At 36.5% G+C, this 23,969-nt stretch overlaps 1 protein-coding gene across 2 annotated transcripts in view; it reads right to left on the bottom strand.

The window, feature by feature from the left end:
• The window catches only part of LOC128639840 (LIM domain-binding protein 3-like), an 84,570-nt gene that overhangs the window by 12,740 nt on the left and 47,861 nt on the right, over positions 1 to 23,969 (bottom strand). For both annotated transcript variants that reach the window (XM_053692044.1, XM_053692043.1), the window contains exons 6-8: positions 18,268 to 18,592; positions 16,825 to 17,005; positions 495 to 615 (exon numbers count right to left, since the gene is read on the bottom strand). In XM_053692044.1, the coding sequence (XP_053548019.1) occupies positions 495 to 615; positions 16,825 to 17,005; positions 18,268 to 18,592 (627 nt within the window). The remainder of the gene's footprint in view (positions 1 to 494; positions 616 to 16,824; positions 17,006 to 18,267; positions 18,593 to 23,969) is intronic.

Genomic DNA, 23,969 nt, shown 5'->3' with positions numbered 1-23,969 from the left:
AGTGTGAGATTGTGACAAAATATGCAAAATACTTAATACCCCAATAGAAAAATACTTGTATACGAAAATAGAGGCGATTGTAAGATGCTGTATGCAGAAGGCAGCGCAATGTGTTTATTTTTGATGCAGGATTACATTTTTAAAGTGTGCCCCCTGCTCACTGCTAACAGGAAAGATTTTCTTTTCGGGATCTCTATTACTTTCTATAGGAGACCCTTGGATTTTTTAAAGATAAATCCACCAGGGCAGCCCCTGTGAAGGTCGGCATGATAAACTACGTCAGAAACAGAAACGTTTAGATAATCAGCCCCTATATGTTGAACATTGTTTCTGTGATACAGTCAGTGGTATATAAAATGTAATACACACGATTAACTGCTAATCTAAGGTTAGTGTAAAGACGATACCTATAGGTCAGAGGTTTAGAAACTAAGCTTGTAAAACATGGCGGAACTCTGGTGACAGTATACTGTATAACTTTTACTAGTTCTTACCTTTCTCACAATAAGGCTCTCCATCCTCCATATGGAATAGGCTATTACCAAACGGTTTCCTGCAAGCAGCGCAGACGAAGCAGGTGGTATGCCAAGTCTGCCTCAGAGCATGCATCACTTCCTAGAGAGGAGAGAAGCAAAATCACAGCGTTACAAATATAACTTTCCTCATGCAAACCAAATCTAAAGTCCTGTTCGTCCCTATCTGATTTTAATGCACATCTTCTGGCTACTGGCTATTAAGAGAAACAGATTCAAGTACCACATCTAGTAATATGGTTTACTTATTATAAGTAGAGGGTTTTACCATCATCCTCTATATTTTTTTAAGTCCAGAAGTAAAGAAATGGAAACTGTGTATTATAATTATTTCCTACCATTAAATGAACAAAAGTAAGTAAAAACATTTCCATCAGAATTAATCTAATATGCAAGACTGGATTGCAACAGTTAGTGTATTTGTATTTATTTACTAGAACCCAACGTCACTATTTTCATTTTATTTGTCTATTTATTTATTTTTGTTTCATTTTATGTTTCTAAATTAAATCCAAGTCACGTGAGAAATCCAGATATCTCTAACAGAAAGAAACTACAAGAAGACTGTACTTCTTTTCCTATGCTAGCTTCATTTTCTTTTAAAGATAGTCTTATATCCCATAAGACAGTCATAAGAAGACTCCTTATACAAGAAAAGACAAATAAGTTAAGACAATACAAAAACCATATGGCCCAACTACATAAGGAAATAGAAAACTTGGAACGAAAACATAAACTCACACAACAGTCATCAACTTACTCACATTACAATCTAAAAGGAACTTACTAGCCAAAGTAATGAACTTACAAGCAAGTATAGCTATACAAAAATGAAAATCCCAATACTACATTTATGCTAACAAACCTGACAAATTCTTAGCTCATCAAATCAGAGAACAATGTAGAGCCTCTGCAATTCCATAAATAGAGACAGTAAATGGCTCTTTATCATCTCACCCACAAACAATAGTAGACACCTTTGCAGAGTATTACGGAAGCTCCATGACGGACAAAAAGTAAGTCACATACCCGAGATTCAGAATTTAACGACGGAATTTCTGAAGGACACTCCGCTATAAATTCTTTCTGAAACTGATAACTATATATCACAGTTAGAAGTAACTCTAGCAATCAAAGCTCTTAAACCGGGAAAATCGGCGGGTCCAGATGGATTCCCAGGAGAATATTATAAATTATTCAAAACGACTTTCGTTCCTCATTTAACCAGATTTTGCAACCATATCAAGGAGGATCACCCAGTTCCCCCAGATTTGCTCCAAGCTAAAATAGTAGTGATCCCAAACCAGGCAAAAATTTAAAATTATGTTCTAGCTACCGCCCAATCTCCCTAAATAATCAGGATTTTAAAATATTTCACGAAAATTTTAGCCAACCGCCTTAAGCAGATTCTGCCCAAATTGATTCATCCGGACCAGGTGGGCTTCATCAAAGATAGGGAAGTCCCTGACAATATCAGGCATATGGTAAATATTATACACTTCCTAAAAGAAACAGACGCATTATCTGCTTCTTTTGCTGGATGCAGAGAAGGTGTTTGACATAATTGATTGGCAATATATGTTCACAATACTATCCCATATGAAATTTGACGACACTTTTATCACAGCCCTTGAAGCAATATACTCATCCCCAACAGCTCAGGTATCCTCAGCTGGATACAAATCTAAAGAATTCCCTATACTAAACGGAACTAGACAAGGATGTCCGCTGTCTCCACTCCTGTTTGCATATCAGGGGTCAAAATACAAAACACTGACTATAAATTGACTTTTTGCGGACAACATACTACTTACAGTAACTAAACCACTCTTATCCCTTCCAAATTTATACAATGTTCTAAATAAATTCTCCTTAATATCGGGATACTGAATTAAGCTATATAAATGCGAAACCTTACCCATCAAAATCCCTCCACATACGAGAAAGACAATAGAAATACATTTTGAACTGCAATGGGCCAAACACACTCTAAAATATTTAGGAATTCATTTAGCCACCCAATTTTAAGATTTATATCAAAATAACTATGTCCGACTCTTTAAAGCTATAAGAAAAGACCTGCAAAAATGGAAAAACTATGGTTTCTTCTGGTTAGGTAGACTCTCAGCTGTCAAAATGAATATTCTACCTCGCATATTGTACTTGTTTAGAGCTCTACCTATTAAAATTATAAATGCGGACCTAGCAATCATACAATCAGAGATTCTTGCCTTTATAAGAGGTAAACAGACAGCCAGAATTTCTAACACAATACTGACCAAACACAAAACAGCAGGAGGACTGGGAGTACTGAATCTAATAGACTATTATAGAGCTTGCAGACTAGCGCAAAACTCTCTGATTCATAGACTCTCAAAGGAGGCAGTGTGGATAAAGTTGGAGACAGACTTGGGAGGATGGGAATTTCCAGATGCAAGGTTTTGGGATACACACCCTCTCAACACGAATTAGAAGCCGTGGGAATTTCTCGCTCAAGTTTTTATTAAAAGGAAGGCAGAAATATATAAGTTGGAAAGACACTGTAATGTTTAGCATTTCTGTTGATATATATTTGATGTATCTGTTTATTTTAAATGCTGTACCAATAAAAAGATTTAAACATAAAGATAGTCTTATATCATTGCTGCTTTAACAGTTGTGCGCAAGCAAAATGGGGTTTATCATGGGTGTTTGGGCGCATCGGGTTTACCGCTCGTTTTACAAGTTAAAAGTAAACGCGATTGCTTGAGCACAATAGAGATTTACGCTAGAATGGATACCGCATAATCAGAGCTCTGGTTAACTGTTTTGCAAAACAAAAAAGTGTCACAAAATACATTACAAAGTACAGTTACACTCATAATAACACTAATCTAATAAAAATGATTAAAATAAAATATTGCACAAAAAAGTTATAAGGGCTCAAAGATATGAGGTCTCAGGTATTAGAAAGAAAAGGCAGGCAAAGGGTATTAACAGAGAGATACATACATATACATGTCTAAATATGTATTTGTCTGTATGTGTATATATATATATATATATATATATATAATATATATGCATACAAATATATATATATATATATATATATATATATATATGTTTATATGTCTGTATATTTGTATTTAAAAACACATAAATACATACATATATATATATATATATATATATATATATATATATATATATATATATATATATAAGTGCATTTGAGCCCTTTGCAATTAAGTAGATGAAAACATGTAAAAACATATTTATGCAATATTAATATTTAATCATATTACTATAAACATTTCACATTCTAATGTTCTACAAATAAGGGAATATGTTATATGCATTTATAAATAGATATTCCTATATATCTGTATATATGTTGTACCAAAATATCATCAGATATTTATAGAAATATGTATCTATGAATACATAGAATATATTCTTTTATGTGAAGAACATTGGAATGTGAAATATTCATATATTTTTTTCCAAGATAATTTTTATTGAAAAGTTTTGTTTTTACATAAGTAGTTAAATAATCATGAAACATGAATATGAACATAAGCCAATATACAGAAAAATAGATGCATACAGGTGCATATACAATATCAAATCGTGAACATAAAATCAGTATTACTTTGTACTGTATCCAAACTTTAAACGAGTACTATAGGTATGTCACATTATCAATGGGATTTGGTAATATATACAATAGAGGCTTCTTCAGTCGCGGGCTTTGGTAATGTTAAGCAAAAGTACATATTACATCTCAAGTAGTATTATTCTTAACATTGGATAGTAAACATTTAGACATACATGAAAACCAAAATAAAATTCCACAGGATTTCTTTTCCTCTGCTTATGAGGTAAGCTCAAAGGTGTAAGGAAGTGGGGTAGGAGTTCCTGGGAATGTTTAATACTGAAGCTCAGTAGAAATGCTGATGGTGTCAGGGGGGGGGGAAAAGAGGGGAGTGGGGGGCGGAGCCGAAAGATAACATTTTAAGGCTGGGTTGGCAAAGAGTATATATAACATTGTAAGGAGAAATAAGAGCTATGCATGAAGTTGTAACCCCATAAGGTACTCAGTTAGATGTAATATCCCTCTAGGATTTTGTCGCCACTAAACCAATATGGGAAAGGGATGTGAGTTGTATCTCCCCTCAGGGATTGCTGTCACCACTGGACGAAGACGGAGAAGGGGTACTGGGTATGACCCACTCTGACTCACAGAGTGGGAAAGGGTGAGTGAAGATACCCTTCCCATCCCTTTTAATATAATTTTTCTTAATGTGTTGAAGAAATATAAACATTCAATATATTGCAGTTTCCAAACATATCATGTAACCAAATGTATAAATGATATAAAAATAACATAACTATGTCAAAATTTGCTAACTTATAGGAATGTTTCAGACCATAACCGTTTGCTCAAAGACAAGTCTCATCTGGAGTCGCAAAGGTCTCATAGAGGGATTATAGGAGCTATGATAATGGTCAATATATAAAAAGGCATTCTAGGGTAAGTAGAAATTACTACATTATAGGGGTTTCTCGCTAAAATTAGAGTTAAGATCTAAGCTACGCCATTTTATGAAAGGGTAGTATCAAGTACTCAACAGGGTTATTCAAATAATTGGACCAGAAAGAGGGGTAAAGTTCAGGCAGGGTTTTAACCAATTTTGGATTTACAGGATGTATTCTCTGAGTTCTTAATATGGAAAGTAACAATCATACGAATAGAATGTAACAACCAGATCAAAGTTACCAAGAAGGAAGTATGTCCCCCATCTTCAGAGTAATGTTTAGGGGCATATCATGTCATTTTAAAATTCATCCAATGCCAGTTCTAGAACTCTCCAGTAGCATTAAGGCTCGCTCAGAGTTTATCCGATCTGAAGCATAAGGATTTCTAACCTTTATCTCTTTCTCCCGCCACAGGCCAGGTGAGGGCTGCTCCAGGATTAATGCCGACAGGATCACATCACAGCCTATAGCTGGGTATAGGGTTATCTTGCTATCGCAAGTGTCTTCAAGCATGTATGAATCCCTTTCTAGGGTGTACGAAGTATCCTGCGGTAGGTCTCTCTGCAAATCAAGCATTGCTACCGGCATAATAGCTCTGTGACAGACCAATGGCAGAGCATGAAGCAGACCGGGGTTCTGAAGACTCATTCCCAGTGATCTTTGTTCCCGTTTCTGCAGGCACTCCTCCATGAAGTGGGTCGGGTCCTTAATTGTAGGGTTCCGGATGTCCGTGGTCGTATCTAGCAAATTAACCCCAGTGCTTGTTATTCCTTCCCCATGCATAGACCATGTAGTTGATTTTCGGCTTGGCAACATCTCTGCTATAGCGTTCAGCAGTTGTAACTCCATACGCTGAAGTGAAGTCTCTAGGATAGATAGAACCCTTTGTTTCCAGTCATCTACAGCCGCCATTTTCCCACCCCGTGGTCTGTAATCGTTGCTATCTTTAAAAGCTGGAATCCAGAGTATATACTCTGCTAAGGCTATTATTTTTAATCAATAGCATCTATGAGGGATATATCTTATTGGGGTCTTTAGCAGGGCACCTGGTAAGTAGTGTAAACTATCAATTTACCCCTAAAATCGATCAAAATATTCATATTTTAATGTCAGGTTAGCGCACTTGAGAATATACGATTGGGTTTGAGCATGAGTAGGGTGTTTTTTTCCACTTTTCTTGCTTCATTCTAGTAAAGTTAGTTCTTTAGTGGGAGTGTTAAATACCATTTAACTTGTAATCTGGCCCTAAGTATTTATTTGAAAGGATACTAAACCCAAATTTCTTCGTTCATGATTCAGATTCAGCATGCAATTTTAAGTTTAGTAGCCGGCCCATTTTAGGTTCAGCACCCTGGATAGCGCTTGCTTATTGGTGGCTACATTTAACCACCAATAAGCAAGCATAACCGAGGTTCTGAACCAAAAATGGGCCGGCTACTAAGCTTCACATTCCTGCTTTTTAAATAAAGATACCAAGAGAACAAATACAAATTGATAATAGGAGTAAATTAGAAAGTTACTTAAAATGACATGCTCTGTCTGATTCAGTAAAGAAAAAAAAATTGGGTTTAGTATCGCTTTAAAGGGACATAAAACCCCAAATTGTTATTTTGTCATTTATAGTTTACATTTTTTTGCTGCCATAATGCTGCATCAGCCTTCTATGCGTGCACTCACATTGGATAAAATAATTTAGACGGTAAGCTCTGTAGGGGATCTCAATGATCAAAAACATACAGCCATGGAGAGAAATCACGCAAAATATTTAAGTTTTTAGACCTTATATTGTAATATCCTTCTTGTCCAGAACCCTGTATAGCGAGGTAAACAGCTATCAAGCTAACGTTTGCCTTAATAAAGGAAAGAAATAAGAAAATATTTATGCTCCATTCCAGCCAAAATTGGAATCCACACAAAAGCATTTGAGTTTTGAATGGAATCATCTTTGTAATATACAAGCATTAGCAAAAATGCTTCTAAGAAATGTTGTAGCTGTTTAAAAAGTGTATTTAAATATGCACCGTGCACCAGCATTTTAAGCACAGCATTTGCTCGGAAAGCCTATGGTGCCTGTACTATCTGGTAATGGCTCAATTTGTTAATTGCTGACATAATACAAGCCCCACTTGCACTATGAGTAGCTGCAGTAATTAAAATGTTAGTGCATTGAGAATATCTAGCTATGCTTCACATGCAGAGAAAAAACATTGCTAACTTTTACTACATGCAATTATGCTAATACATGTATATTGCAAAAATGTTTCTATTCAAAGATGCAATTCATCCATGTGTATTTTAGCTTTGACCGGAATGTCCCTTTAAGTACTGGTCAAATGTTGTGCAGAAGTTTACTGCTCCTATGAGATTTGCTTTTCCGTAAGAATCCCTGTAAGTAAAATGCTACATTAGCTCACAACCCCTTTCAGATCATAGCTGCAGTGCTCTACATACATCAGACTATTCGCAGGTTCTCTTTGCATTATTTTCAGCTAAAGATGTGAGTATTCTGGGAAATGTGTCAGGATTTGTATTATTTCCTCTGCAGCATTGCCTGATACGACAGCGCCTGATAAATATAAAATCTGCTCTGATACTCGATGTGACCATTACCCGGAGTACAGGAAACCTCAGTAATGGCATCTTACAGGAACCACATCATAATGAGCTCATATTAAATCCATTTCTTGCAGCCATATTGGTAATGAGAAAGAAGAAACAACTCTTGCACAATAAAACATAATGTTTTCTACATTACGATGCGGTATGTCCATTTTATTTTAGGAAAAATCTCTTTACATCCCATTTGCTAGAGTCGCATGTATCATATTTACGTCTAGCTTTTTACATCAGATATTTAAAAGCTACTGTAAATTATATATCTAACTCCTTGGTACTCTTAAAGGAACATGAAACCCAAAAAATGTTCTTTCATGATTTAGGTAGAACATACAATTTTAATCAACTTTCCATTTTACTTCTGCTATCAAATTCGCCTCATTCTCTTTGGTATCATTTGCTGAAGGAGCAGCAATGCACTACTGGTTTCTAACTGAATACATGGGTGAGCCAATGACGATCAGTATATATATGCAGCCACCAATCAGCAGCTAGAACCTAGGTTATTTGCTGCTTCTGAACTTTCCTAGATAAACCTTTCAGCAAAAGATAACAAGAGAAGGAAGCAAATTAAATAATAGAAGTAAATTGGAGAGTTGTTAAAAATTGTATCCTCTATCTGAATCAAGAATGTCTGATTATGACTTCACTGTCCCCTTAAGGACATTAACATATTTTGTTAAAATCTATATAATATATTTTAGCAATTAAACACTGTTTTATAAAAGATCTGCATACACAATAAATGCTTTAACCCCTTGAGTGCTGACGACGGCTCTAAGCCGTCACAGAGTTTTCCACACTGGTGCTAACGACGGCTCAGAGCCATCACTAGCACTCTCTCACCTTGAAGGAGTTCTGGGGGCTCCCACCCGCTCCTACCCCGGCGATCAGGCCTGCATAGTGACAGGCATCGCCGGGGCTTCACATTATGCGCGGTGATGTCAGGTGCAATAACGTGATGACGTCACCGTGCAACTTTATTTAAAATGAACAATGTTACGTATAGGAGCAGGGAGCATGCTGCTTAGAAGCCTGTATCTTAGGCATCTAAGCAGCTACAGACCCCCAAGACCCACCATTGGAAAGGTAATCGCCTAATCTTTCTAACAGTGTAAGTATTGAGGATCCCTTAAACAGCTTAGCACCCAGGTGGGAAAGTGCTTAGCACTCAAAGGGTTAAAAGACCTAAACTGCTATTTTATTAGTAACATTTTGTATAGTTTTGCAGGGGAGGGGAATAACAATTAAAACACCTTGTGAATATTAGAAATGCTGTGTTCTAGGGATGGAAATAAATGATGTCTAAATTAAAAGGATCTGAAACTAAAAAAGAATACAATTTAAAAAAAGTTTCCAATTTGCTTCTGTTATCAAATTTGCTCCGTTCCCATGATATTCTTTGTTGAAGAGATACCCAGGTAGGCGTCTGGAGCACTGCATTGCAGGAAATAGCGCTGCCCGCTAGTGTTCTTACAAATGGGTACATTCTTGCAAAACTGCTGCCATATAGTGCTCCAGAGACACGCGCCTAACCTTATTTCCCTGCTTTTCAGCAAAAGACACAAAGAGAACAAAAATGATAATAAACGTAAAATAGAACGTTGTTTAGTATCGCATGTTCTACCTAAATGATGAAAGAAAACAATTCTGTTTCATGTCACTTTAAACGTTCATTTTACTTCTATTAACACATTTACTCTTGGTATCCTATGTTGAAAAAGCATATCTACTAGGTAGGTACATGAGCAGCAATGCATTATTGGTAGCTATTGGGCAGTGATGGCTAACCTTAGCACCCCAGATGTTTTGGAACTACATTTCCCATGATGCTTAGTCAAGCTGCAGTCTAGTTGAGCATCATGGGAAATGTAGTTCTGAAACATCAGGGGTGCCAAATTTAGCCATCACTGCTATAGGGTGATTGGTGGCTACCCACATATGCATCTTATCATTGACTCATAAGATGTAGTCAGCTAGTTTCCCCTACTGCATTCCTTTACATTAGATTATTTTCTTTTTGCACTTTTATGTCCCTTTAAAAATACATTTCTCTAACTAAAAAGAACATTATATTTTTATACTTGAATGTCGCTTTAATGAATTTAATAGCATTCAAGATTTTCTATGACATATTTTTATTCCCCAAAAATACTATTTTGGAAATATCCCAAACTGAAGCTCCTGTATGTGCAACATACACAGTCAAGAGTCTCATTAGCAATTACAGCAGACAGGAATCAGGTGGCAGCTGTGCATTTGCCAAGCTTGGTGCCAGTTTAATACATGTGACACTCTGCAAATCATTATTTGCTCCTCGTTTGCAATCTCCAGCTAATCTTACAGATAGAGAGGTGACCGTAAGTGCATTACTTCCAAGAAATTATTCCCAAGTGCTCATCATTCCTCAGCTAAAACATGAATTAAACAAGATAAGGGCACTGTGATTATTTGTTGTTCTGCCAGCCATGTTCTAATCTAGCCAGGGTAGTGCATTGTGACCTTGTAATGCACTGCTTGATCTGTTCACAGCTTGATATCAGCAGAGTCTGTCTGAGCTACATGACCTAGCAAATGACATTCAGCTTTTTCCTACGTTTACTGGGGGAGTCAGCTCTCATCTTTATAAAGTAGAACTCATCAGTTCAAAGATTTATTAAAGGGACACTAAATCCTTGATTCAGATAGAGCATGCAATTTTAAGCAACTTTCTAATTTACTCCTTTTATCAATTTTTCTTCGTTCTATTGTTATCTTTATTTGAAAAATCAGGAATGTAAGGTTAGGAGCTAGCCCATTTTAGGATAGCGCTTGCTGATTGGTTTATAGATTTAGTCACCAATAAGCAAGCATAACCCAGGTTCTGAACCAAAAAATGGGCCGTCTCCTAACCTTTACATTCCTGATTTTTAAATAAAGATAGCAAGAGAACGAAGCAAAATTGATAATAGGTGTAAATCAGAAAGTTGCTTAAAATTACCTGCTCTACCTGAATCATTAAAGAAAAAAAAAAAAAAAGATTTATTATCCCTTTAAGTTTCATGGTTACCAGTCCATCATTCCTCAACAATTTGAGCATATTGCTATCATTATAGTGAATAAACCACTGGGCAGAGCTTCCAGCTGTTGGACTGTCAAGGGCTTTACCCTGCTGGCCGCCTCCTATGGAAGAAATCTACAACTGTGCTTACTCAGAAATTCCCAAATACACATAGCCAACCCTGGACCATCCAACTCTGCCTCAAGACCACCCAACCCCCACCTCAAATTTCCCAGAATCTGACCTACGGCTATCAGTTAATAGATGCTGGGAAGGATGGTAAAGTGACATGACAGACAAAATTAAAGGGACAGTCAACACCAAAATAGTTATTGTATAAAAAGATATAAAATCCCTTTATTACCCATTCCCCAGCTTTGCACAACCAACATTGTTATATTAATATACTCTATAACCTTTAAATGTCTGCCTGTTTCTAAGACACTACAGACAGCCTCTTATCACATGCTTTTGTATTTGATTTTCACAACAGGAGACTGCTAGTTCATGTGAGCCATATAGATAATATTGTGCTCTCACCTGTGGAGTTGTGCAGGACACAGCACTAACTGGATAAAATTCAAGTCAATAAATAATAAATAAATAGCCATGTGATCAGGGGGCAGTCTGCAGAGGCTTAGATACAAGGTAATCACAGAGATAAAAGGTGTATTAATATAACAGTGTTGTTTATGCAAAACTGGGGAATGGGTAAAAAAGGGATTATCTATCTTTTTAAACAATAAACATTTTGGAGTTAACTGTTCCTTTAAACTTTTTTTGATTTAGATTGCACATGCAATTTTAAAAAAAAACTTTTCAGTTTAATTTATGGTAGGCTCAGGATAGTGCACGTGCTTTGCAAACACTGATGCCTAATAGTGCTCTACAATGTACAACATTGTTATAAGCACTGCTGCCTTATAGGGCTAAGGAAAGGTGCACATTCTTGAGCCTACCTTGATATACTCTTTATATTTAAATAATAACGTGACATCCCTTAAGGGGACAGTTAAATCTTTTTTTTCATGACCCCAATAGAGCATGCAATGTTAAAGAACTTTCCATTCCAATTAACTTCTATTATTTAACTTGTATCATTATCTTAGTGTCCTTTGTTGAAAATCATACCTAGGTAGGCTCAGGAGCAGGAATGCACTACTAGGAGATAGCTGTTGTTTGGTGGCTGTACATATGGGCATATGCCTCATATTATCCTATGGGCTCCATTTACTAATGGCCGAATGGACAAGGGCGGACATCTCCACCCTGCTTGTGCATTGCTGTCCCTTGCTCGCACCGCCAATTGCGCATGAGCAGGGGCTGTCAATCACCTTGGTTGGATAATTCCAGGGGGATCGAGGGATGCCACTTTAGAGTTAGCGTAGTAGGTTAAGAAGAAGCGACTGCAGGCTCAAATTCACAGCTTCTTAAATGGAGCCTTATGTGTTCAGCTACCTCCCAGTAGTGCATTGCTTCAACAAAGGACTGTAGCAAAATCTTTTTTTTAGTTTCATGTCCCTTTAATAATCTACTGTTTGTTGTGATAATAAATATGTGAGACTGACTCTCCAAAAATACAAATCTTTTAATAAATAAACTGATGATCATGAGTAAAAAATATGTGTAATCATAAAAAAATGTAATTAGTAAAGTCTTCAGGTCAGAAGGAAAAGCAGGCAACAGACTAATTGGCAGAGACCTTTTATCACTAAACAGTCATCTATTTTGGCTGACTAAGTATAATTAGGCTTTACAATTCTTAGCAGTTGAAGTAATATTTGGATGTAGACAGAGGTTACAGCAGACACATTTTCACAAAAAGTTGGATACATTTCCCTGTATTGTTTCCAACACTACCTGTACTTGCAAGTTCTTTACTGTTTTCATAAAAGGTACTGTAACTTATGCCAAACGTCATTTTCCCAGGAGCAACAGTCTTATTAAGAAAGTGTAATAACGGAAGAACTTGCACATAGATTACAGTTATTCAGTAAAAGATTTAGCTAATATTTTAACGTCTGTCTGTGCAATGGTTTTGAATTAGTGACAATGCTGAACCACTGATTCCAAAACGCTTCTCCCAAAAAACAGACTCAAGGCATGATAAACTATATTATTATAGGGGAATTCTAATGCAAGAATTATATTTGTTTTGAGTTACTTATTCCTGCAAATGGGGTTAAACACATAGATAAAGTCCCATAAAGGAGAGTATTTCAGCTATTTTTATCTAGTACTCTGACTTTGGGTTTGATAACCAGAAATGTCATTGCCTTCAGTTTGATTGCTACTATATTGATTGAGGGAGCTTTGCAATTGCAGGTATTAGCATTGCCTTTATACTCCAGGGGCATAATTACAGGGGTCTAATATGCCTTAAGAGATTGGGTCATGCCTCTAGAGGGCACATCTGGCCCTGCAATCAGTAGTGCATCAGTACAGAAGTCCTGGCGAGGCCTGGGCACCACCTACATAATGTCTGCTACCTCTGTGTGCCCCCTTATGTGAAAAAAGATCCACAGTTTAAGGAAATCATATCTGTTTGCCTTTAGAACATTGTTGCAGTTTCCAAGATGGCAGTCACATTGCTACTGTACAGAAAAACCTCCCACCATATTTGGACTGGGCAAGTGTATATCCTCTATCTAGCGTAAACTTACTAAGGGAAGGATAACTCATAGGGCCCTATAATTAAAAGGTAGCTGACATGGAAAGTAATCAAACAAATCTTTTTTTAGCATTATATTATAATATATGTGTCTCTCTTTTACATTCAGAACCCTGTATAGAGAGATAAGCAGAATTTGCCTTTCTAACATTCTTTGATGAAACTTTTTAGATGATGATACTTTTTAGATGATGAAACTTTTTAGATGATGTGACTTTTTAGATGATGAGACTTTTTAGATGATGAAACTTTTTAGATGATGTGACTTTTTAGATGATGAGACTTTTTAGATGATGAAACTTTTTAGATGATGTGACTTTTTAGATGATGTGACTTTTTAGATGATTAGACTTTTTAGATGATGAAACTTTTTAGATGATGAAACTTTTTAGATGATGTGACTTTTTAGATGATGAGACTTTTTAGATGATGTGACTTTTTAGATGATGAGACTTTTTAGATGATGAGACTTTTTAGATGATGAGAATTTTTAGATGATGAAACTTTTTAGATGATGAGACTTTTTAGATTATGAGACTTTTTAGATGATGTGACTTTTTAGATGATGAGACTTTTTAGATGATGAGACTTTTTAGATGATGAGAATTTTTAGATGATGAAACTTTTTAGATGATGAGATTTTTTAGATTATGAGACTTTTTAGATGATGTGACTTTTTAAGTGATGTGACTTTTTAGATGATGAGACTTTTTAGATTATGAGACTTTTTAGATGATGAGACTTTTTAGATGATGAGACTTTTTAGATGATGTGACTTTTTAGATGATGAGACTTTTTAGATGATGAGACTTTTTAGATGATGAGACTTTTTAGATGATGAGACTTTTTAGATGATGAGACTTTTTAGATGATGAGACTTTTTAGATTATGAGACTTTTTAGATGATGTGACTTTTTAGGTGATGTGACTTTTTAGATGATGAGACTTTTTAGATTATGAGACTTTTTAGATGATGAGACTTTTTAGATGATGAGACTTTTTAGATGATGTGACTTTTTAGATGATGTGACTTTTTAGATGATGAGACTTTTTAGATGATGAGACTTTTTAGATGATGAAACTTTTTAGATGATGAGACTTTTTAGATGATGAGACTTTTTAGATGATGTGACTTTTTAGATGATGAAACTTTTTAGATGATGTGACTTTTTAGATGATGAAACTTTTTAGATTATGAGACTTTTTAGATGATGAAACTTTTTAGATGATGAGACTTTTTAGATTATGAGACTTTTTAGGTGATGTGACTTTTTAGATGATGTGACTTTTTAGGTGATGTGACTTTTTAGATGATGAGACTTTTTAGATGATGAGACTTTTTAGATTATGAGACTTTTTAGATGATGAGACTTTTTAGATGATAAGACTTTTTAGATAATCTTGCCAGAGCAGAGAGCTTTAGATTATTAGCGCATAGTCACAGAGACTATAACCATTTATATAACTGTTGCTAATAACATCATTACCCCAACCCCTCATACCCGATGTCTTGGGTCTTTATTTCACGCCTCACATTCAGTCTTTTGCCAATTCCTGCCGTTTCCAACTTTAAAACATCTCCAAAATTTTCCACTTCCCCACACAAGACACAACTAAGACTTTAATCCACTGGGGCATATTTATCAAGCTCTGTATGGAGCTTGAAGTCCCTTGTTTCTGGCGAGCCTTCACTACCCTTGATATTTTTAATTTGAAATGTACCTTGGTGCCCTTCACTAACGTCTGCACTAATGTCCGCCACAGCCTTGGTCTGTGCCTATCCCTGCTCACGGGTGATTTGTTTGCGCTCTATAAGTACCCAATAGATAGATAGATAGATAGATAGATAGATAGATAGATAGATAGTCATAAGTATCTAATTGGTAATTGGGTAACTAGTGATACCTTTTGAAAGAGAATCTTTTATAGAAGAAATATCTTGTTGTTTCTTTCCATCTCTTAGGAATAAGTTGAAAAGTCTAAGCTTTTTATTTCATTTTGCATAAAATTCACATGCAGTTTAAACATGAATTTTGTATAATTTACTAGGTGTAGTGGAACTGATGCATTACAGTTATTAAAACACTTCCATGTCCCTTTAACCATTTGTTTTAAGTTGTTGGCTGGGTTCTAATGTTGTCTTTGTTTCTGTGTAACATATATAAAATATGCATGCTCTGCTGCTGTTATCATATGTGTCACAATTTCTTCAGTACATTATTTTAAAGATGCAATTCCACTTAGTTGTGTGTAAAAAGAACAGTGCACTGCTATTTACATTATTTTAAATTTGATTATGGAAGTACATTGGATACTGTGTTATAGGGACATGAAACATATATATATACATATATATATATATATATTCACTTCTATAATATGTATTTGTGTGTGTGTGTATATATATATATGTCCCTCTTATTGTCAAAAAGGGGTGATTGGTGGCCATGACAACTGTTGATCCTGAGTGACTTGTCAACTGTGTTTTTTAGGGAAACACATATGGCTCCCAATCATGTCTTTACCTATGTGTTGAACTTGTTTGCATGAGGGGGTTAAATGCATACCTAGGATTAGTAATGATAAAACGTAGAGTATTTCATTTTTTGCATTAGACTGTCCCTTTTTTTTTTTCTTTTTTTTTTTAAATTTTAAATGCTTTATTGAAACATTCACAATACAGTCATAATTAAGAACATCAGTTGTTAAAGTTACAGGAGCAATAGTCATATCCAGCAAGTTGTGCATGATGGTAAGACGCACGAAGCGTAGTCCACAATATATAATAAGAGAACTGAGCTCTCAAAGTTCTCAGCGAAATATAGTGTCCTTCAACATAATAGGGAAATAGCATCTGTATTCAACATTGACATGTAATTATGACAGTGTGATCATTTTTGAACAGCAAATAATTAACAGACATTTCAGAGTTGACTCACAGGTAGTATATGTATATCAACAAAATAGAGCGAGACTGTCCCTTTTAATGTGAATGGAAACTATTAAGTCTTAAAGGGCCAGTCAGATAGTGAATGTCATTTTAAATAACTTTCCAACTTTCTTCAATTATCTAAAATGCTTTGCTCTCTTGGTATTATTTGTTGAAAAGTATACCTAGGTAGACTTAGTATCAGCAATGCACTACTGGGAGCTAGCTGGAGATCGGTGGCTGCACATATATGTTTCTTGTCATTGGCTCACCTATGTAGTCAGCGCCCAGTAATGCATTGCTGCACCTTCAACAAAGGATACAAAGGGAATAAAGCAAATTTAAATAGAAGTACATTGGGAAGCTATTAACAATTTGGTTTCATGTTGTGCTTGTTATTATGATTCTATCACACACACGGCTATATACAGTATATATATATATATATATATATATACAGGTGGCACCTAGAAGTGATTAGAAAGAGATATTCTTGGTAAATAGCTGGACTTACCCCCATGATTTTCGTATTACAACGGGCGCATGTTGGAGCAAAGAACTGCTCATAGCAATGTTCACAATAAACACTCTTCTGCTCCTCCACAAAGCTCACATCAGCCAAGGATGTCTTGCAGTAGGCACAGTTAAACTCCTCTGGATGCCATGACCGGCCCATAGCCACAATAAAAGGTCCACTGTGCACAAAGCAGAGGTTAGTGAAGCTCACAAAATGCACCATACATTAATATTAAAGGGACATTGTACTTTTGTAGATGATCCATTTATATAGCCCACCTAGGTGTGTTTTTGAAACAGTGTATAGTTTTGCTTATTTTTAAATAACATTGTGCTGATTTTCAGACTCCTAACCAAGCCCTAAAGATTTAGATGTAGATTGATGTATACAAACTTCACATTGCTCCGGTTTGTATAAAGGGTCTTTTCATGTACCGGGGGGAGGGGGGAGGTCTGCTCTCAGCCCCTTTCAGTGGGTGTCCCAGCTTAATCTCATCAACAGTGTTAAACTGGGAGCTTCTAAGTAAGTACACTGGATTTTTATATTGGTATCTGTGCATATAATTCTTTATAGCAGTATCTATTACATGCAGTTAAAAAAAAACATTTAAAGGGACAGTATAAAGTGGCACAGTGCCAGATGTGAGCCTCAAACCTACATATCAAGTGTGGCGGATGATACTGGTAAAAGTCATCATCAACTTATTTTTTATTTTTTTTATTTAAATCTTCTACAACCATTAACCCTCTGTTTGTCCTGGGTAGAGCAAAAGATGTAGAAAAAAAGGAAGATCCTAGTACTGACAAGTGTTCCCTCTAAGGCCAGTTTTGTTAGCAGCCCAGCATTGAAACAGTTAATTAGAGAAATTAGCAATCACTACCCAATGCAGACTGCAAGGTGTGGTTCCCTTATTAACTGTTTCACTGCTGGGCCACACACAAAACTGGCCTTAGAGGGAACACTAGTACTGACACCATTGGAGACTCTGCAATACTGTCTGGGGCCGCTTAGTACCCTCCAGCACCCCTCTAAAACTAAAGTACTCTTTCATGTGTTTAAAACTGTATGTTTTAAACCTCAAAAAATTTAAAAAGGTGAAACACAAAGAGGTTAAATGCAAAGGGGTTAAACACACAGTAGAAGTGCTGCAGAGTACTACTGGTCCTGAGCGAAAACTGTTGATGATCCTACTCAGCTGTGTAACTAGCGATACTAATTGGATTATCAGATGATTTCTAAATCAAGTCCTTTAAAAGCTTGTTATCCTATTGGTCCTTTGGTCCTCCAAATTGTCACTAGTTAATAAGGATAATTGCCAACAATAATATTTAATTTTATTAGAATTCATATCAATTGTTTTTTTTTTTTTAATTACATGCACATTATTCAAAGATGATAGATAATGTGTAAGATCTGCTATTATACGTTGCTATTGGTTACCGGATGATGCTGTTGCAGTGTCCGCACAGGGGAGTCCTGCTGCTTGCAGGGAACTTTTCCGCACGCTGTATTAGACCCCTGGGAGCCTGAGCTGGTGACGGTGCCGCAGGCTGAGGGTGGTAGGGTTGAGTGGATATTGGAGCAAGAGGAGGAGGGGCAGCTTTTGGCAGGATGTGTTTAGTCACAGTGGAGGTAGTTTTGCCTGGTGCAAATTTCTGAGAAAATGAATCATCTGTTACCCATGGGGGGCGACTGGATGGCTCCTGTTGGGGAGGTGCATATGTCATTGGCTGTGGCTGTGGCTGTGACTGCACTGGGGCAGGAGCTGAGGAAAAACAACAATATAACAATATGATTGGCTATAGTGTGAACACTTCTTTAAACAAAATTTTTTTTAAAAAAATGTGTCACATTAAAGGGACAGTTCACCCTATCTTGTTTTTTCCGTTTAATTTGTTCTCAATGATCCATTTAACCTGCTAGAGTGTATTAAATTGTCTACAAGTAGCTTCTTTACCTTTATTTTGCATTTGAAATAGCTTATATTACCCATAGTATCCCTACCTATACTGAAAGTTTATGTACTTAAGTATTGTCTATAAAAAGGCTGGCAGTAAGAGATTGGCTAAATTATTGTACTGCATGTGTTTCTGGGAATAATACGTGTTCTGCTCAGGGATGTATTACTGTAAGAACAGTTTTAATTGTGCTGTGTGTTTGTATCACTGACAGAAAGAGTTAATAGCTAATAATTGTGGGAAATATAATTGTGGGAGACTGTAAAATAGTTTGGGCAAATAAGGGAGATCCCTGGAAACAAGGGAGGGTTGGTAACCCTAGTATATGCTTTACTATTAAGGTGCTTTCTCTTTTTTAGATAAAAAAACATTTTTTTCCCTAAGGCAAAGCCAGTTTTTCTTTTTATCAGCAAGTCAAGGCATATTGCTTCACTAAGCCAAGACAAAGCAGCATACGGCAGCACACTGAGTCTTCAGGAGGTTGCTAAGCTTTAATGGAAATTATTCAGCCCCTCAGACATTCTGTTTCCTGGTTCCCATTTTCTATCCCAACATCACAGCCTACAGGCCCATTTATCAAGCTCCGTACGGAGCTTGAAGGGCCGTGTTTCTGGCGAGTCTTCAGACTCGCCAGAAACACAACTTATGAAGCAGCGGTCTAAAGACCGCTGCTCCATAACCCTGTCCGCCTGCTCTGAACAGGCGGACAGGAATCGCCGGACATCAACCCGATCGAATACGATCGGGTTGATTGACAGCTCCCTGCTGGCGGCCGATTGGCCGCGAGTCAGCAGGGGGCGGCGTTGCACCAGCAGCTCTTGTGAGCTGCTGGTGCAATGTTAAATGCGGAGAGCGTATTGCTCTCCGCATTTAGCGAGGTCTTGCGGACCTGATCCGCAGTGTCGGATCAGGTCCGCAAGCCCTTTGATAAATGGGCCTGCTAATGTTTACCTTGGTGTGAACTCCTCTAAACCTTACAGGGATATGATATCCTGCTCTGGTTCAGAGGAGAACCGCCATCAGGCTTAAAACATATAAACTACTTCAAACAAAGACCTCTGTATAGCAAGAGAGCCCCTTTAACTCATAGGGGTTTAATGTATTGAAAACCAATGAGCTGAAGCCATTTTTGTGACAGCTAGTGGTTTAAATAAGGCAGATTAGGGTTTAAAGATGCACATTGTGTTATTACTCCTGAACAGGGAGTGCCATATGCGCGTACCAATCTACCAGTTAGCTTCTACAGAACCAATTCTACAGTGTGCTTGATGAACAAGCTTAAAGGGACAGTGTACTGTAAAAATCTTTCCTCTTTAATTTGTTTCCAATGATTCAATTGCCTCCTCGAGTCTACAATTGTTTACAGTCTTTACTTTTATTTTGATATTTAAAATAGCTATTTTGCCTGTGGTATTCCCACCTATACTGCAATTTAAATATTTAAAGGGACAGTCTACAATAGAATTGTTATTGTTTTAAAATATAGATAATCCCTTTATTACCCATTCCCCAGTTTTACATAACCAACACAGTTATATTAATGTACTTTTTACCTCTGTGATTACCTTGTATCTAGGAACCTTCTTCCAGCCCCCTGATCACATGACTGTGACTGTTTATTATCTATTGTCTTAAATTTAGCATTGTTTTGTGCTAGATCTTAAATAACCCCCTGTGCCTCAACACAGTGTTATCTATATGGCCCACATGTACTTTCTGTCTCTTTGTGTTGAAAAGAGATTTAAAAAGCATGCAATAAGAGGCAGCCCTCAAAGGCTTAGAAATTAGCATATGAGCCTACCTAGGTTTAGTTTAAACTAAGAATACCAAGAGAAAAAAAGCAAATTTGATGATAAAAGTAAATTGGAAAGTTGATTAAAATTAAAAGTCCTATCTGAATAATGAAAGTTTAATTTATACTAGGCTGTCCCTTTAATTATCAGCTATAGAAAATCTATGTAAATATAGCCAGCAGAAGAAAGTATACTTCCAGGGGGGGTTAGGAAAATAATAGAAAATAGAAAGAGGAATCACTAGCCTACATAAAGTGATTTTGTTGATGCATCAGTAAAACAGCAGGCGATGACCCACTGGTTTCTCATGGGCGGTGCCACAAAGGTAGGGGGAGGGCCACAGATGTGCTGCATGTGGGGCTGGCTGTCACATGGGCGGTACCCTGTTAAGTCAGCCTTTGAGAAGTGAAGCTGGGGTGATCTCTGGTTCTGATTATGCCCCCCTCCCATGTAACATATGATCACACCCATGGCCCTGCCCCTCCTATCATGACCACACCCATAAATACTTCCAGGAAATGTTGGGTGGTAAACAGGTTGGATTTGTTTTAAATCAAATCGATTTTAATCACTATTTAAAAATGAAAAACTCATGATTTAGAGAGAACATGGTGGTAACGTGTGTAATTTGCTCTAATATACTCTATCTCTATCCTGCTGGTCTTTTAAATTCAAGGCTGTAAATTCATTGGAAATGAAATAGGTAGCCTGATTATTGTCTGGTGATACTAAACAGTACGAGATTGTAATATAAACTGTTTAATTATGTATAGTAAAAAAACGTAGCAATATACTTTCATTATTTACTTGTTCTCTTTTCCTGTAATTTAACTCTGAAATAGTTGATTTTCTAAATTCCACTGAGTTTCTAAGTGTTGGTAAACTCTCCCTTTTTTTAAATCAGATCCGGAATTTTAGTGATATTTTAGATGGATTTTAATTCATCAGTTGTAATGAAGATGCGCTATAACTTACTTTTTTAATATGTTTATGAAATTGAATATTAAAAATTAAGTTATAGTGCATCTTCGTTACAACTGATGAATTCAAATCCATCTAAAATATCACTTACATTTTGAATTTGATTTTTAAATGTGGAGAATTTACCATTATTTTAAAGGGATATTGTACACTAGATTTGCATAAATGTTTTGTATATGATCTATTTATATAGCCCATCTGGGAGTGTATTTTTAACAATGTGTAGGTTTGCTTATTTTTTAATAACATTGTGCTGATTTTCAGACTCCTAACCAAGCCCCCCAGTGTCAGATGTATACATGCGTTTCTAGACCACTGCTGGCTCCTGTTTGTCTAATCTGTCTTTTCATATGCAGGAAAGGGGAGTGTCTGCTCTTTTTGGTTACCCAGCCCTTTTCAGTGGGTGTCCCAGCCAAACCTCATCTACAGTGCTAAACTGGGATCTTCTAAGTAAGTTTTTAAAAAGTTTTTACTGGATTTTTATATCAGTATCTGTGCATATTCTTCTTTATAGTAGTGTCTATTACATGCCGTTATATGAAAATTGGTGTAAACTGTCCCTTTATGTTTTCTATTTACCTCTCCTTCAAATGATTAGGGACAGATATAAAACATACAATCAAAGAGACTGTGCAAACAAGGCTGTGGGGAACGTAGGATTTTTTAAGTAATTATCTAAGAGTTTCCACATATCCTTTGACCCTATATTTGTCCCTAACTGTCCTCAGCAGAAGAGAGAGAGAGGTTAATAGAAATATTCATTTTAAACATTGTAGTGAATAGCAGACAACAAAACAATGCACGTTATACAAAAATAATGACCTAGCTATCATTTTTTTTGTCTGACGACTGAAGCACAGAGATTGGCTCCTCCCAATAAGGCTTAAAAAAAAAAAAAAACACACACAAAACAATAGCTGGGAACAAAGTGTTATTCTATAGCAAGATAACAGAAATGTCTTGTACTCACAAAGTGTTTACTGTCTCTTATTTTATTGGTCCTCAAATAACCCTTAAGACTTTACTACAGTTCCAAAGTATGTACTAGGGATCTTCAGACCATTTGTAAATCATTGCTGAGAACCTCCTACTCTGTACTCACAGCCCTTTTGTTCTGTGCCATGAATGGATTCTCACTTTACTGACTGATAAAAGGTTAACACCTTTAAAACATATATAGGGTCCTTCAGGCTCGCCGGAAACAGTAGTTATGAAGCAGCAGTCTAAAGACCGCTGCTCCATAACTTGTCCGCCTGCGGTCTTCTATCTGCTCGATCCTATACGATCGGCTTGATTGACACCCCCTTCTAGCGGCCGATTGGTCGCAAATCTGCAAGAGGCGGCATTGCACAAGTACAACAAGTAAATATAGAATATCTAGTCACAGGTACAGCTAGAAACCATTGTGACCAGACCAACATTTAAAGGGACAGTCTAGTCAAAATGAAACTTTCATGATTCAGATAGGTTATATAATTTTAAATAACTTTCCAATTTATTTTTATCAGCAAATTTACTTTGTTCTCTTGGTATTCTTAGTTGAAATCTAAACCTAAGTAGGCTCATATGCTAATTTCTAAGCCCTTGAAGGCAGCCTCTTATCTGAATGCATTTGACAGTGTTTCACATCTAGAGGGAGTTAGTTCATGTGTGCCATATAGATAACATTGTGCTCTCGCACGTGGAGTTACTTATGAGAGGGCCCTGATTGGCTAAAATGCAAGTTTGTCAAAAGAACTGAGATAAGGGGAAGTCTGCAGAGGCTTAGATACAAGGTTATCACAGAGGTAAAATGTGTACTAACCCCTTAAGGACTGGGCATTTCAGACTAAAATTTCCCCAAAAGACCAGAGCATTTTTGCCATTACTACATTTAAACAGAAATAGAGCCTTTTTTTATATTTAGTTATCAAAACTATATATATTTTATTTAGTAGACAACCCAAAGTATTGATCTAGGCTGATTTTGGTATATTTCATGCCACCATTTCACGGCAAATGCAATCAAATAAAAACAATGGTTAACTTTTTCACAAACTTTAGGTTTCTCACTGAAATTATTTACAAACAACTTATGCAATTATGGCACACATGGTTGTAAAAGTTTCTCTGGGATCCCCTTTGTTCAGAAATAGCAGACTTATATGGCTTTGACATTGCTTTTTGGTACTTAGAAGGCAGCTAGTTACAGCTGCGCACCACACTTTTATTATTCACAGAAGTGAAGGGGTTAATCAGGTAGTTTGTAAGGTTAATTTTAGCTTGAGGGGTCAATTTATGAAAGTGCGAGTGGACATCATACGATGTAGCGTATCATGTCAGCCGCACATCGATAAATGCAGACAGCATACGCTGTCAGCATTTATCATTACACAAGCATTGCCTCCCACACCACCAACGATCGTCACCA

This window comes from Bombina bombina, chromosome 9, assembly GCF_027579735.1.
Source record: "Bombina bombina isolate aBomBom1 chromosome 9, aBomBom1.pri, whole genome shotgun sequence".
NCBI classification, from domain to species: domain Eukaryota; kingdom Metazoa; phylum Chordata; class Amphibia; order Anura; family Bombinatoridae; genus Bombina; species Bombina bombina.
The sequence above is the reverse complement of the archived record's forward strand: the minus strand, read 5'-3'. Positions and strand labels throughout refer to the sequence as shown.